The 22,303-nt window shown below is 43.9% G+C and overlaps 2 protein-coding genes across 12 annotated transcripts in view; one reads left to right on the top strand and one right to left on the bottom strand.

Moving 5' to 3' along the window:
* Nucleotides 1-3,217: 3,217 nt before the first annotated feature.
* On the bottom strand, nt 3,218-19,435 carry rbm12b (RNA binding motif protein 12B). 11 transcript variants are annotated; one of them, XM_033020119.1, is made up of 4 exons: nt 19,254-19,435; nt 8,279-8,336; nt 7,917-7,989; nt 3,218-6,758 (listed from the first exon to the last, which is right to left on the bottom strand). In XM_033020119.1, exon 4 carries the CDS (start codon nt 6,728-6,730, stop codon nt 4,544-4,546), a length of 2,187 nt encoding a protein of 728 aa, XP_032876010.1. In that variant the 5' UTR covers nt 6,731-6,758; nt 7,917-7,989; nt 8,279-8,336; nt 19,254-19,435; the 3' UTR covers nt 3,218-4,543. The 11 variants fall into 11 exon arrangements, with proteins under 11 accessions (XP_032876010.1, XP_032876009.1, XP_032876008.1 ...); XM_033020118.1 differs by having other exon boundaries at nt 19,293-19,435; XM_033020117.1 differs by having other exon boundaries at nt 19,174-19,266.
* Nucleotides 19,424-22,303, top strand: part of tmem67 (transmembrane protein 67) — a 125,562-nt gene continuing 122,682 nt past the window's right edge. Inside the window, exon 1 of the mRNA XM_033020405.1 lies at nt 19,424-19,607. Coding sequence (XP_032876296.1) covers nt 19,436-19,607 — 172 coding nt within the window. The 5' untranslated portion in view covers nt 19,424-19,435. The remainder of the gene's footprint in view (nt 19,608-22,303) is intronic.

Below are 22,303 nucleotides of genomic sequence, written 5' to 3'. Positions count from 1 at the left end.
AATCTCAGTCATGAATTTATATGCCAGATGGAAGAATTTAATGTTTAATTCCCATAAATCAATCTAGAAACATCCACTCAATATAATCAAAATTATTATTATTTTGCACAATACATGGAACTAAAACTGATATTTAGTATAAAAATATTGAATATGGATAGACAATTACACAAAATATAGACGATTTAGATGTTCTTATGACATGATTGTCCAAAAAAAAGAGCATTTAAATCATCTTTCGAGTGGGGTTTTCTGGAACGCGATCGATTGGAACGTTGCTTTTGCGGTGAATTTGAACTCCATATCAGCAGGAAAAACACTGCCGGTTCGTATGGGGCACAAATCACATTTTCGCAACGTAAAATTAGATTAAAACCATCCCAAGAAGCAAGTTTATATGTAAAATAAACAGCTTACCCTTTGTTTTGACCCGTTCTTGCGATCCGTCACGTTTCAGGCGTTGAGGGCGTTAGAAGTCGCTTTTTATTTTTATCTAATTATTAAATTGTCTCGCGATTTAAAAAAATAAAATTAAAAAAATCGGGAACGGAAGTCGGATCGATTATTCTTCAGCAACTAGCAGCCCGAGGAAATCCGCCACCGACAGGCAGTAGAAAACGGCATTTTAATCCCGCCCCCCCCTCAAACGCACCAAAGTCGCGCGCACGGCCAGTGGCAGAACTGCAGCGCTGCTGAAGGTAAGTTTTGTAACATCGCTAATAGATGGTGCTTGAAACATGCATTAAAAATATAAATCATTGGATTGTGCACACAGAACCATATCCTGAAAAAAAATCAGCTTTAGTTTAAGAACCTAGACCTCTTCCCATGAAAACTACCAATTGAATTGACTCAGATTTGATAAATTTCACTGTGCTGCACAGCAAGTCAGGTTTGACCATCTTTCAATCAAGAATATAGAACACAGACGAAAACAACGTCAGGCAAACCTGAAAATAAAATGCCGAAGTGAAGCTACAGGTGGACTACATGCATGGAAGTTAAACATCATGCCATAGTCTCAACCAGGCAATTTCTATAGACTGGGTCAAAGCTCTGCATTCCTGCCAACCTTGGAGTGATGCAGTGGTGGACGCATGTACAGATTAATGAAGTGAAGAGGTATTGTTAACATGCATGACCATAATACAAAGTCAAAAAGGTTACTGAAGTATTTGTAACATCTATCAGAAATATCCCTCGTGGATAGCCATTCTCACCTCATAGAAGCCAACTGCCACATTATCCACCACAAATGCCAACCATGATCATTCCCGACTTTCATCAGTTCAGCAGCCAAAATCCTGACAGTATTCCAGCTCAAGTATTCAAGGCCTGTACTTCAGAGACAGCTGAACTCCTAGCTGATCTGTTTAATAAAGCAACAACATCAGTATTTATCTTCGACTGAGAACATTCCTTGCATCTCGCCACAAAAGCTGGCTGTAGTTAACATAGCGATCACATTGGTTTACTCCCATTTAATAAGAGATTTAAACTGGCAACATCAATCCACCAATAACAATTTGGGGTTTGCCAAGACAACCAAATTCAGACTTCAGACAAAAATACAAATGCAGAACAAAATTTCTGAAGCAAAATTGGAGTGATTGACTTCACTTGATTATGTAGTTTTTGACGCCACAGTCCACGAATTCTGCCTTGAAGTGAATGCAATGGGATCGGAAAAATCCTCTACATTGGCTGGCTTCGTATCTTGCATAAAGGAAAGAGGTTGTTCAAGGACAAATGTCACAATATTGAGACAATGCTGCAGGAGATGGTCAAGGCAAAGCCCCAGCCAAAAGCATATGCTATATTGCTGATTGTCCCTCATCATGAAAAGATGAGAAGTGAAGATGTTCGTTTGCAACTGGGCAAGTTGATCTTTTCAATTCCTCAGACCATGAAGTGGTTTATGCCAATGTGCATAAAGATGTGGATAATATCCAGGCTTGGGTTGCCAAGACGATACAAACATAAAAATGCCAAGCATAATTATTTCCAACAATATTTAAACTACCATGTTCACATTCAATGGCTTCAATGTCGATGATTCCTCTACCATCCTTGGGTCACCTAAAATTCAATTGGAAGTCATATAAATACTGTAACTAGAAGAAAAGGTCATCAGCAATAGTTAGCAGCAAAGCAGGTCAGAAGAGTGTTGGTAAACTGTCCTCTTGTGCAAATGGTTAAAGATACAGCAGTACTCCTAATTGGACAAGATCCAATCTGACTGATCAGCAAGCCTTTGCCATCTCAAACATCCTCAACACGTGCATCGCAGTGAGTCCAAAATACAGAATACACACAGCAGATGAAGATACCAACAATATCAATTTCCACAAATTAGAAACTGAGAACAACTCCTCCATCGTGCTGACTTTAGCACAAAGCATTTACTGGCCAAATCAGGAAAATCTTATTACAGGCATTTACTAAAGATAGTTCTCCTCCATCTTTTCAAAAGAAAATTTGAGATCAGAAATAAATGCCAACCTCACCAGAAAGTACAATTGCAAAAGATACCAGGTCCACCCTAGGTTATGACAAGGTTTTGTGCCTGAGAACCATTTGTAACTGGAACAGTTTGAAAATCGTAAATGCAACTACCTGGTAACATCTTTAAATAAAAACACAGGCCAACCAAAGGTAATATGTAGTTAAACCAGGGTGGTTATCTCAACCAAGCAGATAATTTCTCCAGCCGAGCTCTCACAAACAGAAGATGCCTGCAGCCTCTCAACAGCCAGCATATGCATCCTGTCGGTCTTTCCCAAATGCTTGCTTGCAGCAGCTATGCACGTTAGGCATTCATAACCTAAGGAGGACATTTACTGAGCACTTAAACAAAACACGGTTTATCAATAAAATGTTTGTTACGAAATAAAGACCAAATGTATCTCAAAACAGTTAATGTCATAGATGTTTTGAGAAAATGTCATACTTTTAGTTATACTTTACATTATCTTGCTGCATTTGCACCAACACCAGTGGTGAAAATATCATAATCAGAGATGGTCATTAATTTTAGAACTAGATTTTAAAACATTGATGATGTATGTTTAGAAAAACACAATAATTAGGAGTTAATGTGATGCTGCGCTTCATAACTCCAACAGAAACCATTTAGAACTTGATATTCCAGCCTAGCAGGAAATGCCTGTTGTATCACTTCACATGTAGTTGATAGATGGAAATCTCAGTCAGGTGATTCAAAATAACTCTTTTTATTCAAACCTACCAGAAAATTGACACCACATATTAACTGATCCATTTTGTGAGAAATGTTGATAGAAAAAAGCGCAGAATGGCAGATAAAACAGGCATTATTAACAACAACAAAAAATGAAGTATATTCTTGAAAATTAAAATTAAAAATCACAAGGCAAAATGCTTACTATATAAATTACTGCCTTAACTAGAGACAACACAATTATTATTTTTGAGTAAACACAAATCCATCAAGATATTCAAGATTTTTTAATTCAAATTTACAGGCCTACAAATGCAAAAATTAAATTCCCGCTGTCTTTCTTGTCAAGGATTAAGCTGTACAAATCCGTACAATTAGAGAGAATAACTCCAAAACAAGACTGAATTAATATTTTAGGCATGGAACTGCACCACCATACTCCAGAACCTTAAACAAACATTTGTAACTTCCTATGCTTTTAAACAAATGGAAATATGTCGCAATTCATTTGTCATTTACGTGAATAACCCCATTTGCAAGAGATTTAATAAAGTATTCACTCAGATTTGACCAATAAGCACATCTTATTCAAATATTTTTTTGTCATTTATATATTCCTTCACAATAAGGACGGGAGGGAATAGAATCTTCAATTATTTTTGTGCTTTTGGATGAACTAATTTTCCTGTAATCTAATGGGTGATTTTTATACCAGTTGAGCCTGGCTGGATTTTTTAGATTGACACATTGCTTGTATGCTTTCAAGTCATTTATTGAATCACACATCCATGTGTGTGTCATGCGTAGAGCAAAGTTTGGTCAGCACATCCACCTCAGGACCACTACCCTCCTCAAATAAAATTGGGGTAAGCAGTTAAAACAAAATAAAAAGGTTTTAAAACAAAAATGACACAATATTATTCAGGATGGAGTAGATTAAAAGATTACACTCAATCATCCTTTTACAGTGAAAAATAAAATTTCTGCAGAATTTCTGCATGCTCATGTTTACTTCCAAACCATCTATAGACACCAGCATTTAACTTTAAAACCCATCAAATCAAAGGAACCAAACAACATTAGAATATAATCTTGTAAACTATATCAATTGAGTCAAGACAAAATAGAATATACCTCAAAGTAGTAAACCAGAGCCAACTATTTTCTGGTAACACTTAAAACAAAGACCAATTTCAACATGAATCATGTTGCCTGAAAGTCACAAATGATAGCAATTCAATTAAGTTATTCATTCAGTGGGACCAGTGGCCAGATAGCATCTGTGTTTTACTTCAGAGAAGCGAGAATTTGTTCATTAAAAACCAAAAGGCAGGTTCACTGTTCTCAAATCAAACTGAGTTTGACATTCCTTTTTCCTATTGGCTTCTCATTCAGTTCCCGGACAGCAGCTATTGCTTCAACAACTGTTTCAAACGCAATAACAGCATCACCAGCTGGTAAACCCTTGTCATTGTACCGTAGGGTGATAGAATCTGGAATAATACGATAGCCATAGAAGAAATCCAGTATTTCATCAACCGTGATTTTGAAAGGGAGGTTAAAGGCCTTCACAACAGCGTTTGCACTGGACATTCCCATAGTTCCTTGATAGCCTGAATTGAATCCTCCTCCAGTGTAGCCTCCAAAATTCCCATTTCCTGTGTCAAACCCTCCATACGATCCTTCTTCTTGGCTGTATCTTGATCTTTGCGTGGAGGGTACAGTACCCAAACTGCTGGAAGGTTCAAAGGAAGGTTCAGCTGATTCATGCATATCAATAGACAATGAGTGATCACCACCCTTGCTATAAGAACCAAAATAGTCACATTCCTTCTGGCCTTTGGTTCTTTCATGCACAGAACTGACACCAAGTTCAAGCATCTCTTGCGATGAAATTGGCTTTAGCAAAACTTCTCTTCCGCCAAGCTTCTTACCATAGAGGCACTCAGCCCTTACAACTTCATCCTCAGTCTTGAACTTGACCACAGCCTCCCCTAATCCAATGCCATTACTATCAACAAGTAATTGGATCCAATGATCAGACACACCGAAACCTTTGAAGAATTTACGAATATCAGTTTTGGAGACATCGAAAGGAAGGTTACGGATATAAATGTACAACCTCAATGAGGAATGAGTTTCTTGTCTTGCCTGGTACCTTTTATTTTCAATTTTATCCTCTGACTTTTCCCTTGATTTTTGTTTACAATTGGCTATCAACTCTAACATGGCATCTTTGGCAATGGGATAAACATAAACTGCACGGTTTTTCATGCACACTTTATGATACCTGAGAGCTTTACGGTGCTCATCAGCATTTTGAAACTTCACAAAGCCCTCCTTTAAGCTTGCACCATAAATGTCATATACAAGATAAATCTGATCACCTGCAATGTTCAGCTCATCAAAGAAAATGTGTACATCTTTTTTTGTGATACCATAGGGCATATTTTTCAGATGCACATAATAATCTTCATCATAAGGAGAACGCGATCTTGATCTGCGCCTGTGTGGTAATTTTGATTGTCTTCTGGAGTGGAAAAAGTTATCTTCATGAGGAGGGGAGCGGCCTCGGTTTATATCAGACTGGCTATCTTCTGCAAGTAAATCGCTTCTCTCAGTAAGCCATTCAGACTCCGAGGCTCGAAAGACCTGTATAAATCTTTGGCCCATGTAGTTTTTGTGACGATTTAATCCTTTTGTTGCATCCCAAGCACTTGCAAATCGAACAAGACCCTCACCATTTCTCATACCCCAAAAATCCTTCACGAAAAGAACTGCATCAATTTGTAAACCATGGAAGAATTCTCTTACTTGCTGTTCTTTTACAGAATAGGGCATGCCATACAGGTGCAAGTAAACATTATCAGATGTTCTTGGCTCTCGCATTTGATTGTAAGCTGAATCAGCAGAGAGATCCACTGTACCAGAGCCATTAAATTTATCTGAACTATTATCCATTGCTCTGGACGTCATTCCAAACAAAACAGACATAGAATGAGCAGCTCCAACTGGAATATTCGGTGGAGAAGATAATGCCATATTGGACATGTTACCACTCATCATGGGATCCATGCGCGAGCTGTAGTTGTCTATATTGGAATTTCCAATATCACTGGGATGAAATGCACCCCTGCTGATTCCTTGCTGCATAGCTGAAACCAGGTTTGCAGCTAGTGTGGAAGATATGTTACCAAACCGGCTTGTACCAATATTGTTCGATCCTGGCCGTTCGGAATTGGACATCTCACTGCTGCCTGTATATCGCTTACGGCTCATTTCAATTATCTTCTGCATTTCATTTCTGCTACTTAGCATCAACTTTACTCTGTTCCCTTTGAGAATTTCTCCCGACCTCATCAAAGCAAGCCGAGCATCTTCGTCCGTAGCAAATACAATGAATGCCTCTCCCAGTTCACCACCAATAATATGAACCCCTCCATCAGGAATGGATAATCTAGAGAAGAAGTGACGAATATCCAAGGTTCCTGCAGAAACTGGGAGCCCCTGCAAGCGGATGACCACAGCCATGCCGAGCTTGATTAATAGAAAAAGTCACCTGCAGGCAAGAAAGGCACACAGCATGACATCAAATTACTTCAAAAGTTTCTGGATACTTCAATAAACAATATAAATAAACCAGAAATGCTCGAAGAATGAAGCAAATTCTTCTTACTCTGCACAATATTTATAAAAAACATGAAGTATCGCTTCAAAATTCAAGACCTCCCAACTCATTAACCATCACCAAAAGTACATTTGTATCTGAAAATTGTGACAATAACCCCTATAACTCCAGTACACCACCAGGCCCGAAAAACAGCTGTAATTCTATTTCATGTATAAAGAGCTAGGTACTGTAATTCACTAGTATCACCATGGAATGCAATTCATAGAGTAATCAATGTCAAAACACATTAATAACTTTTGTACTGCAATGGCAAATCAAAAAAACACCTATCCAAATCCAGTCTACTCCATTCGTCTTTCTCCAATATGAAAAGGACCCACGATTTAAAATTAAAATAAGATCAGACAAAAATAAAATTACCATACTGCTTCTTGGTCTTTCATGAGGAAAATGGATCATATTTTTTCTCCCACTCTTATCAATTAACATTGTGCTAGCAGTGGGAGCAATACTACTTTCCACAAACAAACCAGACCAGTTTGATTACACCTGGTGAGTCAAGTAAAAATCTGATGCAAAACAATACCATGAAGCAGTAAAACAATTTCCACAACCAAAAGTTTCCATTTTCATGCTTCCTTTAATAATTCCAGGCAATGAAATATTCCAGAACTCAACTTTTAATCCATCTAGAGAAGTAACTTGTTAGATTGTGTAGATCATTCTCAGGCTTTTTACAGGAAATGTTTGGTGAATATGGAATGGATTTTGTGTAATTCCTTAGCAAGTTCAAATGACAACACATAGATTCTCTTACAGAACTTACATCAAGAATTTTTAAGATTTTGCTTTTCAATAATTATTTTTGTTCCAAAATACTTTGAATTGGAAGATGACATTTGCAAGCTCTGAATTGTGTACTTTTCTGACCCGCAATAAATGGACCCACTACCTTGCATTAGCAGCACTGGAATTAGGTGGTTTGAATAAATTTGGTGGTATGAATATGCTTCTAGACGGATATCAAAATGACAGAAAAAGGATGTCAAAGTTAAACACAAATTTTAATATCAATTCCAATGTTACTTTAAATTTCTTGCACAATTGCAAAAATGAAGATCCAGAATGCACTTCAAGCAGAATCCTAGATTACAACGACCTGTAATAAATGAGAATTCAAATATTCAAAGAATAAATTCAAAGTCTTGCTGACAAACATTAGTTATTTTTCTAATTATACATGAAATTCTACTTAAAGAACTAGAGGCAAAAATGGAATAGAGCTCCATTTTACTTCTGACTCAAAATTGTCTTATTGCATTAATGAAACACAAAAAAATGTAAATTTAAAATGGCACTATAAATTTTATGTAACAAGAACTATTTTTTAAGTGTTCACGAAATTAGGATGACATTTTAAAATCAATCCCCACCTGCAAAACACTTACCTATAAACAGGAGTTGCCTTTGAGAAACACCCAGACAAGCGTCTTTTAACTTTATAGACTGCAAGAAAATAATTGAACATTGTCAAACCACAACAATCAGATCTGGAATCGTTGACATTGGGATTTTCAAACTAAGAATTTCAACCAGATGAACTGACAAAACTTATAAAAATCAGCAACTTTTAAACAAGCAAATTCCTTGTGTTCTCATTTTAACATCAAAACCAATTAAAAATTTGAAATTAACCTGATTTGACAGAATGCTGAACCAAGATGAACAGTCTCTTTTAGCAAGCGTATGCCACATCCTTATTTCTTAAATAAATGTAACTTTGTCAAAAAAAGTGGAGAAAAAAAAAAAAATTTCCCCTCAACAAAATAGCTTCAGCAAATTAAAGAACAATCTTCTGTGTGTTTATGTTATAAAACTACCAAGATCAGCACAAACTTTTTAATAGAATTGCAAAATAATTTCAATGTCAATCTGTTGGACACTCTGACCTCGACCTTATTCAGGCTTGATGCCAGCTTTCGTACACCTCCTCATATCTACCATGACCACACAAACAAACACCATACCAGCATCTCCCAGAGAGCACTTATCACTTCGTCTTCTTCCCTTCAGCCTCAAAACTGATAGTACCCCAATCCCGCACTGCCTGTTTCTATCTCCTACCCAAAATCCACAAACAGGGCTTCCCTGGCCTGCACTTGTCCCACTTAATTCATCTCCTCATGCCTCAACTAAATCTTGATCCTGCGTTTCAAGTCACTTCCTATCTTCATCTGGGACACCTCGCACTTCTTCCATCACTTTAACAACTTCTAATTCCTTGCACTTCACTACTTTTCCTTTGCCACGGTCGTCCAGTCCCATTACATTTCCATTCCCCATCAGGAGCCTCCATTTCTTCCCAGTGCATAGACCCAATCAGTTCCACTCAATAAACACTCTTATGCCTAGCATAACTTGTCCTTACTCTCAGGTTTTCTTTTGATTCTTCTCACAAATCAAATGGTACAACCATTCTTGTTTAAGTTTATTATTATTATCACTTTGAAAAGCTTTTGTTTGCGTGTTATCCAATATTACACATTAACACAATCGAGCCAAACTCAAGCAGAGAGCAGGCATGAGATAAGAAAAAACCGAAAAAAAGAGGAAGAGATGGGGGTCCAGGATTATACAGATTTCTTTTGAAAATTGTACCTTGAAATGACACAGTTTTCTTGCCTGTTTACCCATTTCTCGCAGGGTCTTCCCCACTCTCGGGAACCCCTCACTGCTCACACTCACAGGGACCCCCCCTTACCTTTGCTCATACTCAGGGACCCCCTCACTGCTCACTCACAAGAAATCCCCCAACTTTGCTCACTCACAGGGAACCCCTCACTGTCACACTCACAGGGACCCCCTCTGCTCACACTCACAGGCCACCTCTCACCATTGCTCACTCACAGGGACCCCCCTCACTGGTCACACTCATAGGAAACACCTCACCTTTGCTCACTCACAGGGACCCCCTCACTGCTTACACTCACAGGGACGTCCCCTCACTTTCACTCACACTCACAGGGACTCCCCCCTGCTCACCAAGGGTCACACACAGTCCCTCTACTTGCTTTAAAACGCTTATTGACACCGACAAGGCCCCGGCCCTACAGCAGTGCCCCGGCCTTTCCCAGCCCAGTGCCAATTTACCCACTGCCCTGCCCGGGATCGCCGCTACCTGAGCTAACAAGCGAGTTCGGTCTTCTGACTGCGCATGCCTAGGTCATAGGTCACAAGCGAAAAACAGTCTTGGCAACGGTGGTGCTGCATTGTGTGCAGGCTTGCGTTTCGTCCGTGGTCAGGGTCGGGCCCGGCTCTCCCTCGCTGCTGTTGAGCTGCTGCTGGGCCATCCCCGTCCCCTCCCCGGTGTTACGTCCCTGTCCGGAGGTGTCTGAGGTGGCCCTGTGCTGGTGGAGCGGCTCCGGACTTGCAGCCGCTGGCTCCAGCTCGGCTCTGCCTGACTCGCCGGGTTGGCCGGCAGAACTCCACCTCCACCCCCTCCCCTCAGTCCGACACCGAGATCCTGCTAAAGATGGGCAGCTGCCGGCCCTGCTTGAAGACGGGGACTCGGAGCCGCTGCTGCTGGAGTCATCCTGGTCGGAGAGAGTCTGCGGACGTTCACTGGAGCTGCTGGTGATGTTGGTGGTGCTGGTGGCAGAAGCAACATCCTCCCACTCCCTTGCCCAGCCCCAAGCTTAAAGTCCGGGCCAGCTCCAACTCCAGGTCGGAGATGAAGTCAGACCGCAGCACGGCACAGTCGAGTGCCGGGCCGGAGGAGGCTGAGCCCAAGCTGGCGCTCTGGCACAGGCGAGGCCCACGCTCCTCCTCGGGGTTGTGGACAGAAGCCAGTGGTGTGCAAAATAGGCTTGTACTTGGGGTAGTGGCTGAGGGAGCGCAGCTCGGCCAGGTCGTGGGCGAACTGTCACTTGTCGCCGTAGCGGCCTATCGGGGAGCGGGTTCCTCTGGAGCTGGAGCGGGGTTGGCGCTGGCTGTGGGCTGTGGGTTCTCTGTGCTGGCTGTGGGCCTGGGGCCACTAGTGTCGTTGGTCCGGGCTGTGAGTTGGCCCAGCGGGAGAGGCGGAGGTGAGCTGGGGTTGCCGCTTCTCCGCGCTGGCTGGGGGAAGGTGTCCTGTCTTCGAGCAGGGCCGGCGGCTTCTCCGCGCTGGCTGGGGGGGGGGGGGGTGATGGTGACGGAGCGGAGCCGGTTCGGCAGCGCAAGCAGAGCTGGGTTTGATCTTAGCTGCAGTTCTGTGTGCATGCAGTTGCCGAGAGCCAGTCCAGTCGCCCCCCCACCCACCCCCGTCGCCCACTCATATCAGCCCTCTCTCAAATACAAACTTGAAAAAAGACCAAAAAAAAATCGGACCAAAACTATACTCACTGAATCTACAGCGCTTCGCTCGATTTTTATTTATATCGTTTGACCTTTGACAAATCCCATGATTCCTTGCGTTTTTCGGAATACCGAAATGGCTTACGCTGCTCCCGGCCCCTTGCTCCACCAAGCTTCGCCTGGTCACACCCTGACGCCGCCCTCCTCCAATCACCGCGCTCGATCCTCAATCCAGCTCCCCCCACACTGCCTGCTGACCAACGTCCCTCTTGTCCAATCGGCGCCCTCGATCATCAGTCCCACCCCCACTGTCTCGCGGAAAGCCATTTATAGATTTATAGAGATTTAGATTTTTTTTAAACAAATTTCGAAATCCGCGGGGAAATCTCATGCCTGAGAGTGATAAAGTTATGTGGAATAGATTTTAAAAGGCTGGGTGACTATATCGGATGATGGTAAATAGATCCTCTCTGGGACCAGCCGCAGAAATCTTCCACATTCAGCAATCTTCATGGGCACTTGTATAGGCCCCAGTTATGCCAGTCTTTTTGTTGACTACATTGAACACTCTTCCAAATGTGTCCTATAACCCCTCCTCAACTTACATTTAGACATAAACGAGTTCGGTATTCCGACTGCGAATGCCCAGGTCATAAGTCACTACAGATAAACATTGGAGGGTGCGGAATTGCTGTGTGCTATCTTTGGTTATCAGACCTTCGTTTCAGTGAGTGCTTTACGCTTTGTGCTGCTCTGTGGTGGTGGGGCTCGGGGCCGGCTCCGCTCCGGCTCCCAGAGCCCGGTAGTCCGGGAAGTGTAGGCTCTCTCCCTGTCTAGTGGCCGTCGGTTTGCCCCTTCAGTGACTCAGGCGGAGAGGTTTGGTGGTGGCGAGGGCCGAGCGCCAGCCATCGGCGGGGACGCACAAGGGGCGCCGCGGCGCGCCAGGCAACATCTCCTGTGGATTGGAGGGTAGCTAATGTTATCCCACTTTTTAAGAAAGGCGGGAGAGAGAGAACAGGGAATTATAGACCAGTTAGCCTGACATCGGTGGTTGGGAGGATGCTGGGGCCAAACATAAAAGATGAAATTGCGGCACATTTGGATAGCAGTAACAGGATCGGTCCAAGTCAGCATGGATTTACGAAGGGGAAATCATGCTTGACTAATCTTCTGGAATTTTTTGAGGATGTAAAAGCCCTGTCCCACGGTACAAATTCATTAAAGAGCTCTTCCGAGATTTAAAAAAATCAAACTCGTGGTAAGCACGGAGAATGAACGTAGCGGAGAGTAAGGATTAACGGGTCCCTTTCAGAATGGCAGGCAGTGACTAGTGAGGTACCGCAAGGCTCGGTGCTGGGACCGCAGCTATTTACAATATACATCAATGATTTAGATGAAGGGATTCAAAGTAACATTAGCAAATTTGCAGATGACACAAAGCTGGGTGGCAGTGTGAACTATGAGGATGCTGAGAATGCAGGGTGACTTGGACTGGTTGGGTGAGTGGGCAGATGCATGGCAGATGCCGTTTAACGTGGATAAATGTGAGGTTACAAAAACAGGAAGGAAGATTATTATCTAAATGGTGTCAAGTTGGGAAAAGGGGAAGTAATAATAATAATAATAATAAATTTTATTTATGGGCGCCTTTCAAGAGTCTCAAGGACACCTTACAAAAATTGAGCACGTAGAGGAAAAACATGTAAGGGGAATGAAATAAATAGTAGAGACATGACTAGTACAACGGGATCTGGGGGTCCTTGTTCATCAGTCAATGAAAGTAAGCAAGGTACACAAAATTGCTGGGGAAACTCAGCGGGTGCAGCAGCATCTATGGAGCGAAGGAAATAGGCGATGTTTCGGGCCGAAACCCTTCTTCTGAGGCCCGAACGTCGCCTATTTCCTTCGCTCCATAGATGCTGCTGCACCCGCTGAGTTTCCCCAGCAATTTTGTGTACCTTCGATATTCCAGCATTTGCAGTTCCCTTTTGAACAATGAAAGTAAGCATGTAGGTACAGCAGGCAGTGAAGAAAGCGAATGGCATGTTGGCCTTCATAACACGAGGAGTTGAGTATAGGAGCAAAGAGGTCCTTCTGCAGTTGTATAGGGCCCTAGTGAAACCACACCTGGAGTATTGTGTGCAGTTTTTGTCCCCTAATCTGAGGAAGGACATTCTTGCTATTGAGGGAGTGCAGCCTAGGTTCAAGGTTAATTCCCGGGATGGCGGGACTGTCATATACTGAGAGAACGGAGTGGCTAGGCTTGTATAATCTGGAATTTAGAAGGATAGGGGATCTTATTGTATTATGTGGTATTGATGTGGATAGAGAACTGGCTGGCAAACAGGAAGCAAAGAGTAGGAGTAAACGGGTCCTTTTCACAATGGCAGGCAGTGACTAGTGGGGTACCGCAAGGCTCAGTGCTGGGACCCCAGCTATTTACAATATATATTAATGATTTGGATGAGGGAATTGAAGGCAATATCTCCAAGTTTGCGGATGACACTAAGCTGGGGGGCAGTGTTAGCTGTGAGGAGGATGCTAGGAGACTGCAAGGTGACTTGGATAGGCTGGGTGAGTGGGCAAATGTTTGGCAGATGCAGTATAATGTGGATAAATGTGAGGTTATCCATTTTGGTGGCAAAAACAGGAAAGCAGACTATTATCTAAATGGTGGCCGACTAGGAAAAGGGGAGATGCAGCGAGACCTGGGTGTCATGGTACACCAGTCATTGAAAGTGGGCATGCAGGTGCAGCAGGCAGTGAAGAAAGCGAATGGTATGTTAGCTTTCATAGCAAAAGGATTTGAGTATAGGAGCAGGGAGGTTCTACTGCAGTTGTACAGGGTCTTGGTGAGACCACACCTGGAGTATTGCGTACAGTTTTGGTCTCCAAATCTGAGGAAGGACATTATTGCCATAGAGGGAGTGCAGAGAAGGTTCACCAGACTGATTCCTGGGATGTCAGGACTGTCTTATGAAGAAAGACTGGATAGACTTGGTTTATACTCTCTAGAATTTAGGAGATTGAGAGGGGATCTTATAGAAACTTACAAAATTCTTAAGGGGTTGGACAGGCTAGATGCAAGAAGATTGCTCCCGATGTTGGGGAAGTCCAGGACAAGGGGTCACAGCTTAAGGATAAGGGGGAAATCCTTTAAAACCGAGATGAGAAGAACTTTTTTCACACAGAGAGTGGTGAATCTCTGGAACTCCCTGCCACAGAGGGTAGTCGAGGCCAGTTCATTGGCTATATTTAAGAGGGAGTTAGATGTGGCCCTTGTGGCTAAGGGGATCAGAGGGTATGGAGAGAAGGCAGGTACGGGATACTGAGTTGGATGATCAGCCATGATCATATTGAATGGCGGTGCAGGCTCGAAGGGCCCAATGGCCTACTCCTGCACCTAATTTCTATGTTTCTATGTTATTGAAGCATCTATATAATTAAGTCTCATCTTGACCACTTCCTCTCGGCGCTGTATATTGATTTTAGAAAAAACGCTACCATATATCGTTATGATTTTTTGCCATCTTACTCACAGTCCTCCTCCGCTGAGCAGGCCCCGAGGACTTTTCCCATCGATGAATAATAAAAAAGTTATGATTGTTTAAAAAACCTTGAGATCCTCTCGCCTGTCAATCGCCGCGATGAATGTAACGCCGCTTCCGGGGGGGCAGGACTATAAAATCCCGGATGCCTGAACATGACTCAGCAAGATCACGAGGGAGAGGCCACGACTCTCATTCTAGGCTGTGAATCAACTGAACTGTGAGTCTGCAATGTACTTGCAATAAATGATTTGTTAGCCCTTAATGAAAATGAAATTAGTTGTTTGGCCTGCCCTGTGCTTGAACCTGCAATGGCAATGGAAATGAAAATGCAATGAGCTGTTTAGCTTGGCCTGCCATGTGCTTGAAACTGCAATGGAATGGCAATGGAAATGAAATCAGCTGCTTGGCTTGGCCTGCCCGGTGCTTGAAACTGCAATGGCAATGGAAAGGAAAATGCAATCAGCTGTTTGGCTTGGCCTGCCCTGTGCTTGAAACTGCAATGGCAATGGAAATGAAATGAAAATGCAAACAGCTGTTTGGCTTGGCCTGCTGTGTGCTTGAAACTGCAATGGAAATGAAATGAAAATGCAATCAGCTGTTTAGCGTGGCCTGCCCTGTGCTTGAAACGGCAATGGCAATGGAAATGAAAATGCAATCAGCTGTTTGGCTCGGCCAGCCCTGTGCTTGAAACTGCAATGGCAATGGAAGTATAATGAAAATGCATTGAGCTGTTCGGCCTGCCCTGTGCTTGAAACTGCAATGGCAATGGAAGTGAAATGAAAATTCAGTGAGCTGTTCGGCCTGCCCTGTGCTTGAAACTGCAATGGCAATGGAAATGAAAATGCAATGAGCTGTTCGGCCTGCACTGTGCTTCAAACGGCAATGGCAATGGAAATTAAATGAAAATGCAAATGCAATGAGCTGTTCGGCCTGCCCTGTGCTTCAAACTGCAATGGAAATGGAAATTAAATGAAAATGCAATGAGTTGTTCGGCCTGCCCTGTGCTTCAAACTGCAATGGAAATGGAAATGAAATTAAAATGCAATGAGCTGTTTGGCCTGCCCTGTGCTTGAAATTGAAATGGAAATGAAATATGAGTTGTTTGGCCTGCCTGAAACCACTAATTTCGGCCCACAAGGCCCCGCCGAGCAACCAGTCCCTTTTGCCCAAAATGACCGTATTAGCCGAAGAGGAGCATTTTGGCTCAAAAGGCCCATGCCAGGCCAGGAAAAGTCAAAAAAAATTTGCCTTTCACTGAGATTTCAATCAGATATATATATATTTTTAGAGCCTCTTTGGCCCATCAGGCCTGTACTAGCCCAGGAGGAGTCCCTTCGGCCCATCAGTAAGTATTCCCCTGCAAGTATTAAACCTCATCCCAGTATTTTTCTCCCTCCCTTCATTGGCTCCCTGTGAGATCTAGGCCAGGATAGACTTTCTCCTTCATTGCTATGATCGGCAGAAAAAGATGAAAAATGTCTAAAATTGATTCTCCACCTTTTCCCCCTTCTCTCTCACACAGAGTCTCTCACCTGTTTTTGGGCAGAATTTCTGGCAGTTTCTGAGCTGCCAGCCCACCAGGCCTGAGTGACTGAGCTGCCAGCCCACCGGGCTTGAGTGACTGAGCTGCCAGCCCACCGGGCTTGAGTGACTGAGCTGCCAGCCCACCAGGCCTGAGTGACTGAGCTGCCAGCCCACCAGGCCTGAGTGACTGAGTTGCCAGCCCAAGAATCCATTCGGCCCACAATGTCCACACAATGGAAACCAGTCCCTTCGGCCTACAACACCCATACTAGCGCTCCAGATAGCCCCCCCCCCCCTCCCCCACTGGCCAACAATATTGGAATTGGTGGAGAGGTGGAATATTGAGTTGGGGCCTCCCATGTGAACATGGGACCCAACGGGTCCCACAGTTTCGTATAAGATTATTAAAGGTTTGGACACGCTAGAGGCAGGAAACATGTTCCCGATGTTGGGGGAGTCCAGAACCAGGGGCCACAGTTTAAGAATAAAGGGTAAGGCATTTAGAATGGAGATGAGGAAACACTTTTTCACACAGAGAGTTGTGAGTCTGTGGAATTCTCTGCCTCAGAGGGCGGTGAAGGCCGGTTCTGGATACATTCAAGAGAGAGCTTGATAGGGCTCTTGAAGATAGCGGAGTCAGGGGATATGGGAAGAAGGCAGGAACGGGGTACTGATTGTGGATGATCAGCCATGATCACATTGAATGGCGGTGCTGGCTTGAAGGACCGAATGGCCTACTCCTGCACCAATTGTCTATTTCGCTTAGGTAGTTTATGCCCCAGCGGTATGAACATTGACCTCTAACTTCAGGTATCCCTTGCTTTCTCTCTCCATCCCCTTCCCCTTCCCAGTTCTCCCACTAGTCTAATGCCCCTGTCCCACATAGGAAACCTGAACGGAAACCTCAGGAGACTTTGCGCCCCACCCAAGGTTTCCATGCGGTTCCCGGAGGTTTTTGTCAGTCTCCCTATTGGTCGAAAGTGGCTTCCGCTTCTTCTATGTTCCGGCAATTATTTTAAAAAAATCAAAACCGGCCGTGACTAAAAATAGGTTGCCGTTTTAAAAATCGGTAATTTTTTAGTCGAAGCAGGTTTGCGATGCTAGTTGAAGGTGATTGCCGGAGGTTGCAGGTAGTGGAAGGTCTTACCTTGATCTTTTGAACTTGAAATTGATCTTTTGCATCCAATTTACGGTCTTACCTTCCACTACCTGCAACCTCCGGCAACCACCTTCAACTAGCATCGCAACCGGCTTCGACTAAAAAATTACCGATTTTTAAGACGGCAACCTATTTTTAGTCGCGGCCGGTTTTGAATTTTTTGAAATAATCGCCGAAACATAGAAGAAGTGGAAACCACTTTCGACCGTTAGGGAGACTGACAAAAGCCTCCGGGAACCGTACGGAAACCTTGGGTGGAGCGCAAATTCTCCAGAGGTTTCCGTTCAGGTTTCCTAAGTGGGACAGGGGCATTACTGTCTCCTCCTACATTCTATCTTTGTCCCGCCCACTCCCCTGACATCAGTCTGAAAAAGGGACTGGACCCAAAATGTTGGCCATTCCTTTTCTCCAGAGAAGCTGCCTCACCCACTGAGTTACTCCAGCATTTTGTGTCTCTCTGTCACCTTGCTTTGCTCATCCCTCCCGACTCCCTGCAACTGCAGGAAGTACAGCACTTTTCACTACGCCTCCGACCTCACCTCCATTCGGGGCGCCAATAAACTGTCCAGATGAGATAGAGAGTTATGCACACTTGAGGCATCCTCCACATCGATGAGACCAAGTGTAGACTATGCGACTGCTTTGTCTCTACATCGATTAGACCAAGCGTAGATTAGGCAATCGCTTCTCTGAACACCTGCACTTTGTCTGCCAAAGGCATCAGGACATCCAAGTTGGTTGCCATTTTAATTCACCTTCCCACACCAACCCGTCTGTTTTCAGCCTCCTCCATGCCCAGTCAGGCCACACGCAAGACCCGCCAGTCAGGCTACACGCGAACTTCCAGAGCTTTACTGACAATTGAAAATTCGCACAGTAAATTTATTCCCAAACGATTGTATCCCCTTATTAGGTCATAAGTGAAAGGAGTAGAAGTAGGCCATTCAGCCCATCAAGTCTACTTGGCCATTCAATCATGGCCGATCTATCTCTCCCTCCTAACCCCATTCTCCTGCCTTCTCCCCATAACCCCTGACACCCGTCAAGAGTTTTGTTTTGAGTTCCTTTCTGTTATCAGAAAACAAATTGCCAGAAGATCCAAACACAATCTATTAATTTATCTTCCTTTGAACACAACTAGAGTTCACATTTGGTTATGCAAACCACAAGGGAAGCTACCGTGGCAACTATTTTAATTGCGGCAGGTCAGTGATTTTCAGACCTGCCTCTTCACTCAAAATGTCACTCGGCCTATTTTTGATCTTTCCACTCAAATTCATAACAGTTTCTAGATATGAAGTGACAGTGGAACATATAACAGTGACATTTGTAGTGGGGCCTCTTACAATTTGTAAGCACAACTATCAGCTGTGGAGGGGAAGGAGACGGGTGGGGGGGAGTGAGATTGGTCACAACGCATTGTCATATGGACGACATTTAAATAATAAAAGGTCCCGGCCCGGTATATCCGCGGTGACCGTCTGGTTTATGTGGAAAGCAGTGGTTGTATCATCCAACAAGCGAGCAAAGAGGCGATCATTGTGCCTCCAACAAACACCCTGACCCAGCCTCCGCCGTCGCTCGGCCCCTTCAACAACAGCTGTTAACAAGGCCTCCCTCCCTTCCTGCCACCGTTTACTCACACAGTCCACCCGACTCTGCCACGAGGAAAGTAAATTAGACGGATTAAAGCTAAATAAGAGGGGGGGAAAGAAGCCGGAGTCATACCTCGTTCCCTTCACAGCGCGACTGGCGATGGCGACACGGCGGCGTTTACCTGACTGTCCCTGGGAAGGTCCTACAGCTCCGCGCATCAACTCCAGCAAACTAATTATTAAAACAAAACCAAGCGCAGACCTCTCTTAAAAATTGCTTGACTCGTTTTTCATGTGTTACCGTCGACGCTGGATCAGAAGCTGTGAGGACGTGATGGGACTGATGATGTTTTAGATTTTTAAACAGGAGATGAAGGGGTAGGGGAAGGCGGTGCTGCCGGGACCTGCGGACGGTTGGCGGGAGGGCGAGAGAAGGAGAGGAGAATGGCGACCCGTGTTCTCTGCTTGCTCCTGGCGCTGATCCGGTCGCCCTCGCCCTCACAGAGCTTCTCGCTCCCTTTCGAGTCGGCGGAGAACTGCACCAAGAAGCAATGGTTCGACATCTCGCAAATGATCTGCGTGCCGTGTGGCCCCCACCAGCATGCCAGCGACGATGGTGGGTTGAAGTGAACAAACTGCAGGCAAAAAAAGGTCAAAGAGAGATAGATACACACATGTTGTACCCGTGTTTAAGAAGGAGGAAAGGCGTGTGTAAGAAGGAACTGCAGATGTTGGTTTACACCGAAGATAGACACACAAAATTGCTGGAGTAACTCAGCAGGTCAGGCAGCATCTCTGAAGAAAGGGAATAGGTGACGACACTTCGATCTGGTCCAGACCCTTCTTCAGCCTGCAGATGCTGGTTAATGCACACAAAATGCTGGAGTAACTCAACTGGTCAGGCAGGCAGCATCTCTGGAAAGAAGGAATAGTCATACAGCATCGAAATAGGCCTTAAAGCCCAACATGCCCACACCGACCAACATGTCCCAACTACACGAGTCCCACATGCCTGCTTTTGGCCAAATCACACCAAACCTGTCCTATCCACGTACCTATCTGATTTGCTTCTTAAACGTTGATAGTCCCTGCCTCACAACCTCCTCTGGCAGCTTGTTTAACACACCCACCACCCTTTGTGTGAAGAAAAAGTAATCCCTCAGATTTCTATTAAATCTTTTCCCCTTCACCATAAATCTATGTCCTCTGGTCCTCGATTCCTCTACTCTGGGCAAGAGACTGTGTCTACCCAAACTATAGTGTAGCGACAAGGAACTGCAGATGCTGTTTAACATACACCGAGTGATAGAGTAACTCCGTGAGTCAGGCAGCATCTCTGCAGAACATGCATAACATCATAAGTGATAGGAGCAGAATTAGGCCGGTCAGCCCATCAAGTCTTCTCCGCCATTCAATCATGGCTGATCTATCTCCCTCGTAACTCAATTCTCCGCCTGTTCCCCGTAACCTCTGACACTGGATAGGCAATGTGAGATATAAATGTGTGCGCTCACAATCACAAATTCCAGAGACAAAGTCGTGGAAACAAGAAACTCCTTTATTTACGAGTCTGCAGCCCCCGGGTGTCTCTCCAACTGAGACACGCCGAGGATGGAGATGCCCTTCACTTTTATTCATTTCAGTTTACAATTGTCACACCCTTTTCCTCCCCTTCGGGCTCCTTCCAATCAGAGCACTAAGGTTTACATTCCCACGAGAACGTCTCGGAACTCCTCTCGACGTCAAAGTTACCTCCTACATCATGCATCGCATGTGCATTTAAATGAGGCATCTTGTCATAGTGGGTGTTGTCTTCATATTCATGTTTCTCATTATGCATGCGTGATATAGAGCACACAGACCGTCCTTTCCCCTTTCCCCTAGTTCCCTTAAAGGTTTCTGCCGGACTGGTTATCTGTTAATTCTCAACCTTGAAAGAAACGACCTGTTCTTCTGTTGTTACTATCTAGCCTAGTGCATTTCTGATGTCTGTGCTGAAAGCTCACTTATTCTACCTCAGCTATATTTTTTTTGTCCTAGTCTAAATCCACTATCCCTATTAACCCTTTCCTCACAATCCACCCATTTTCATTTGCTACACAATTTTTGATTTATACTATTTCTTCCTTCTCTAGTGCTAGCAGCAGACTCTTCGCCTCCCTATCCTCCTCTCGCTGGTCATACTGTGTTCTGAAGGCCAATTCGATAGACAGGGAGGTGAGACCTGCTAGGGCTCTTGACACTGACCCATCCGGAGCAGTGTTGTTGGGGATGAAGGTGCAACATTGTTCCCCAAACATTACACACACCCCTCCCTTCTCAGCCATTAGCATGTCCAAGGCCATGCGATTTTACCAGGTCATTAGGCTGGTAGCTGTCAATTGTTCTGCTAATCCTTCAACTGCATCTCGAGTGTAATTTATAAAGCGTTGTTGATTGTAGTATAGGTAGTTGATCCAGTCCACATTTACTTACAGTGATTACCATCATTAGCACAAGTGCCAAGCACTGCATTTTATCTCTTATTTCAATCGCTCTTTTTCAAAGATCAGAGTCAGTGGTTTCTTTCCCTGTCTTACTGTCCATTCCTCCTCAGCCAGAGGTTCCACTGGTCCCTTTATTCGCACTGCGTGTGTCCACTCTTTTTCTTTTGTCCGCACTGCTGTTTCCGTGGTCAACAGGGTTGCAACTTTTCTTCCTTCCACGATTTTACAAGATCCCTGTCCCCCGCTTTCACAGAATGGATTGGAAAGTCGAGATGGGGACTCTGTGCCAGCAGCCCCATGATTTTTAATTCTGTAATAGAACGAGATACTGCCAGTAAATAGTTCCTTAAGAAAACATCACTACCCTCTATGGTGGGTATTCCTTCTATCTTTCCCAAATAATAAAGACCTAACTTGTTCAACCTTTCTCTGTATCTTAGTTGTTGAAACCCAGTCAACATTCTAATTGATCTCCTCAGTACTCTCCCTATTTTGTTGACCTTTTTCCTATAATTATGCCTATCAAAATTATACACCATACTCCACAATTGACCTCACCAATACCTTGTACAATTTAACATTACAACCCAACTTCTATACAATACAATACAATTCAATTTATTGTCATTTGGACCCCTTGAGGTCCAAACGAAATGCCGTTTCTGCAGCCATACATTACAAACAAATAGACCCAAGACACAACATAATTTACATAAACATCCATCACATTGCTGTGATGGAAGGCCAAAAATACACAATGCTCTGATTTATTAAGGCCAACACACCAAAATCTTTCTTTACCATCCTATCTACATAAGATTCCACC

Source organism: Amblyraja radiata, chromosome 4, assembly GCF_010909765.2.
Source record: "Amblyraja radiata isolate CabotCenter1 chromosome 4, sAmbRad1.1.pri, whole genome shotgun sequence".
NCBI classification, from domain to species: Eukaryota; Metazoa; Chordata; class Chondrichthyes; order Rajiformes; family Rajidae; genus Amblyraja; species Amblyraja radiata.
This window is presented reverse-complemented; position numbering and strand designations above follow the sequence as displayed.

Bases quoted from the DNA above. Each gene is read 5' to 3' on its own strand.
- rbm12b (XM_033020119.1), bottom strand. From the start codon at position 6,730: ATGGCTGTGGTCATCCGCTTGCAGGGGCTCCCAGTTTCTGCAGGAACC.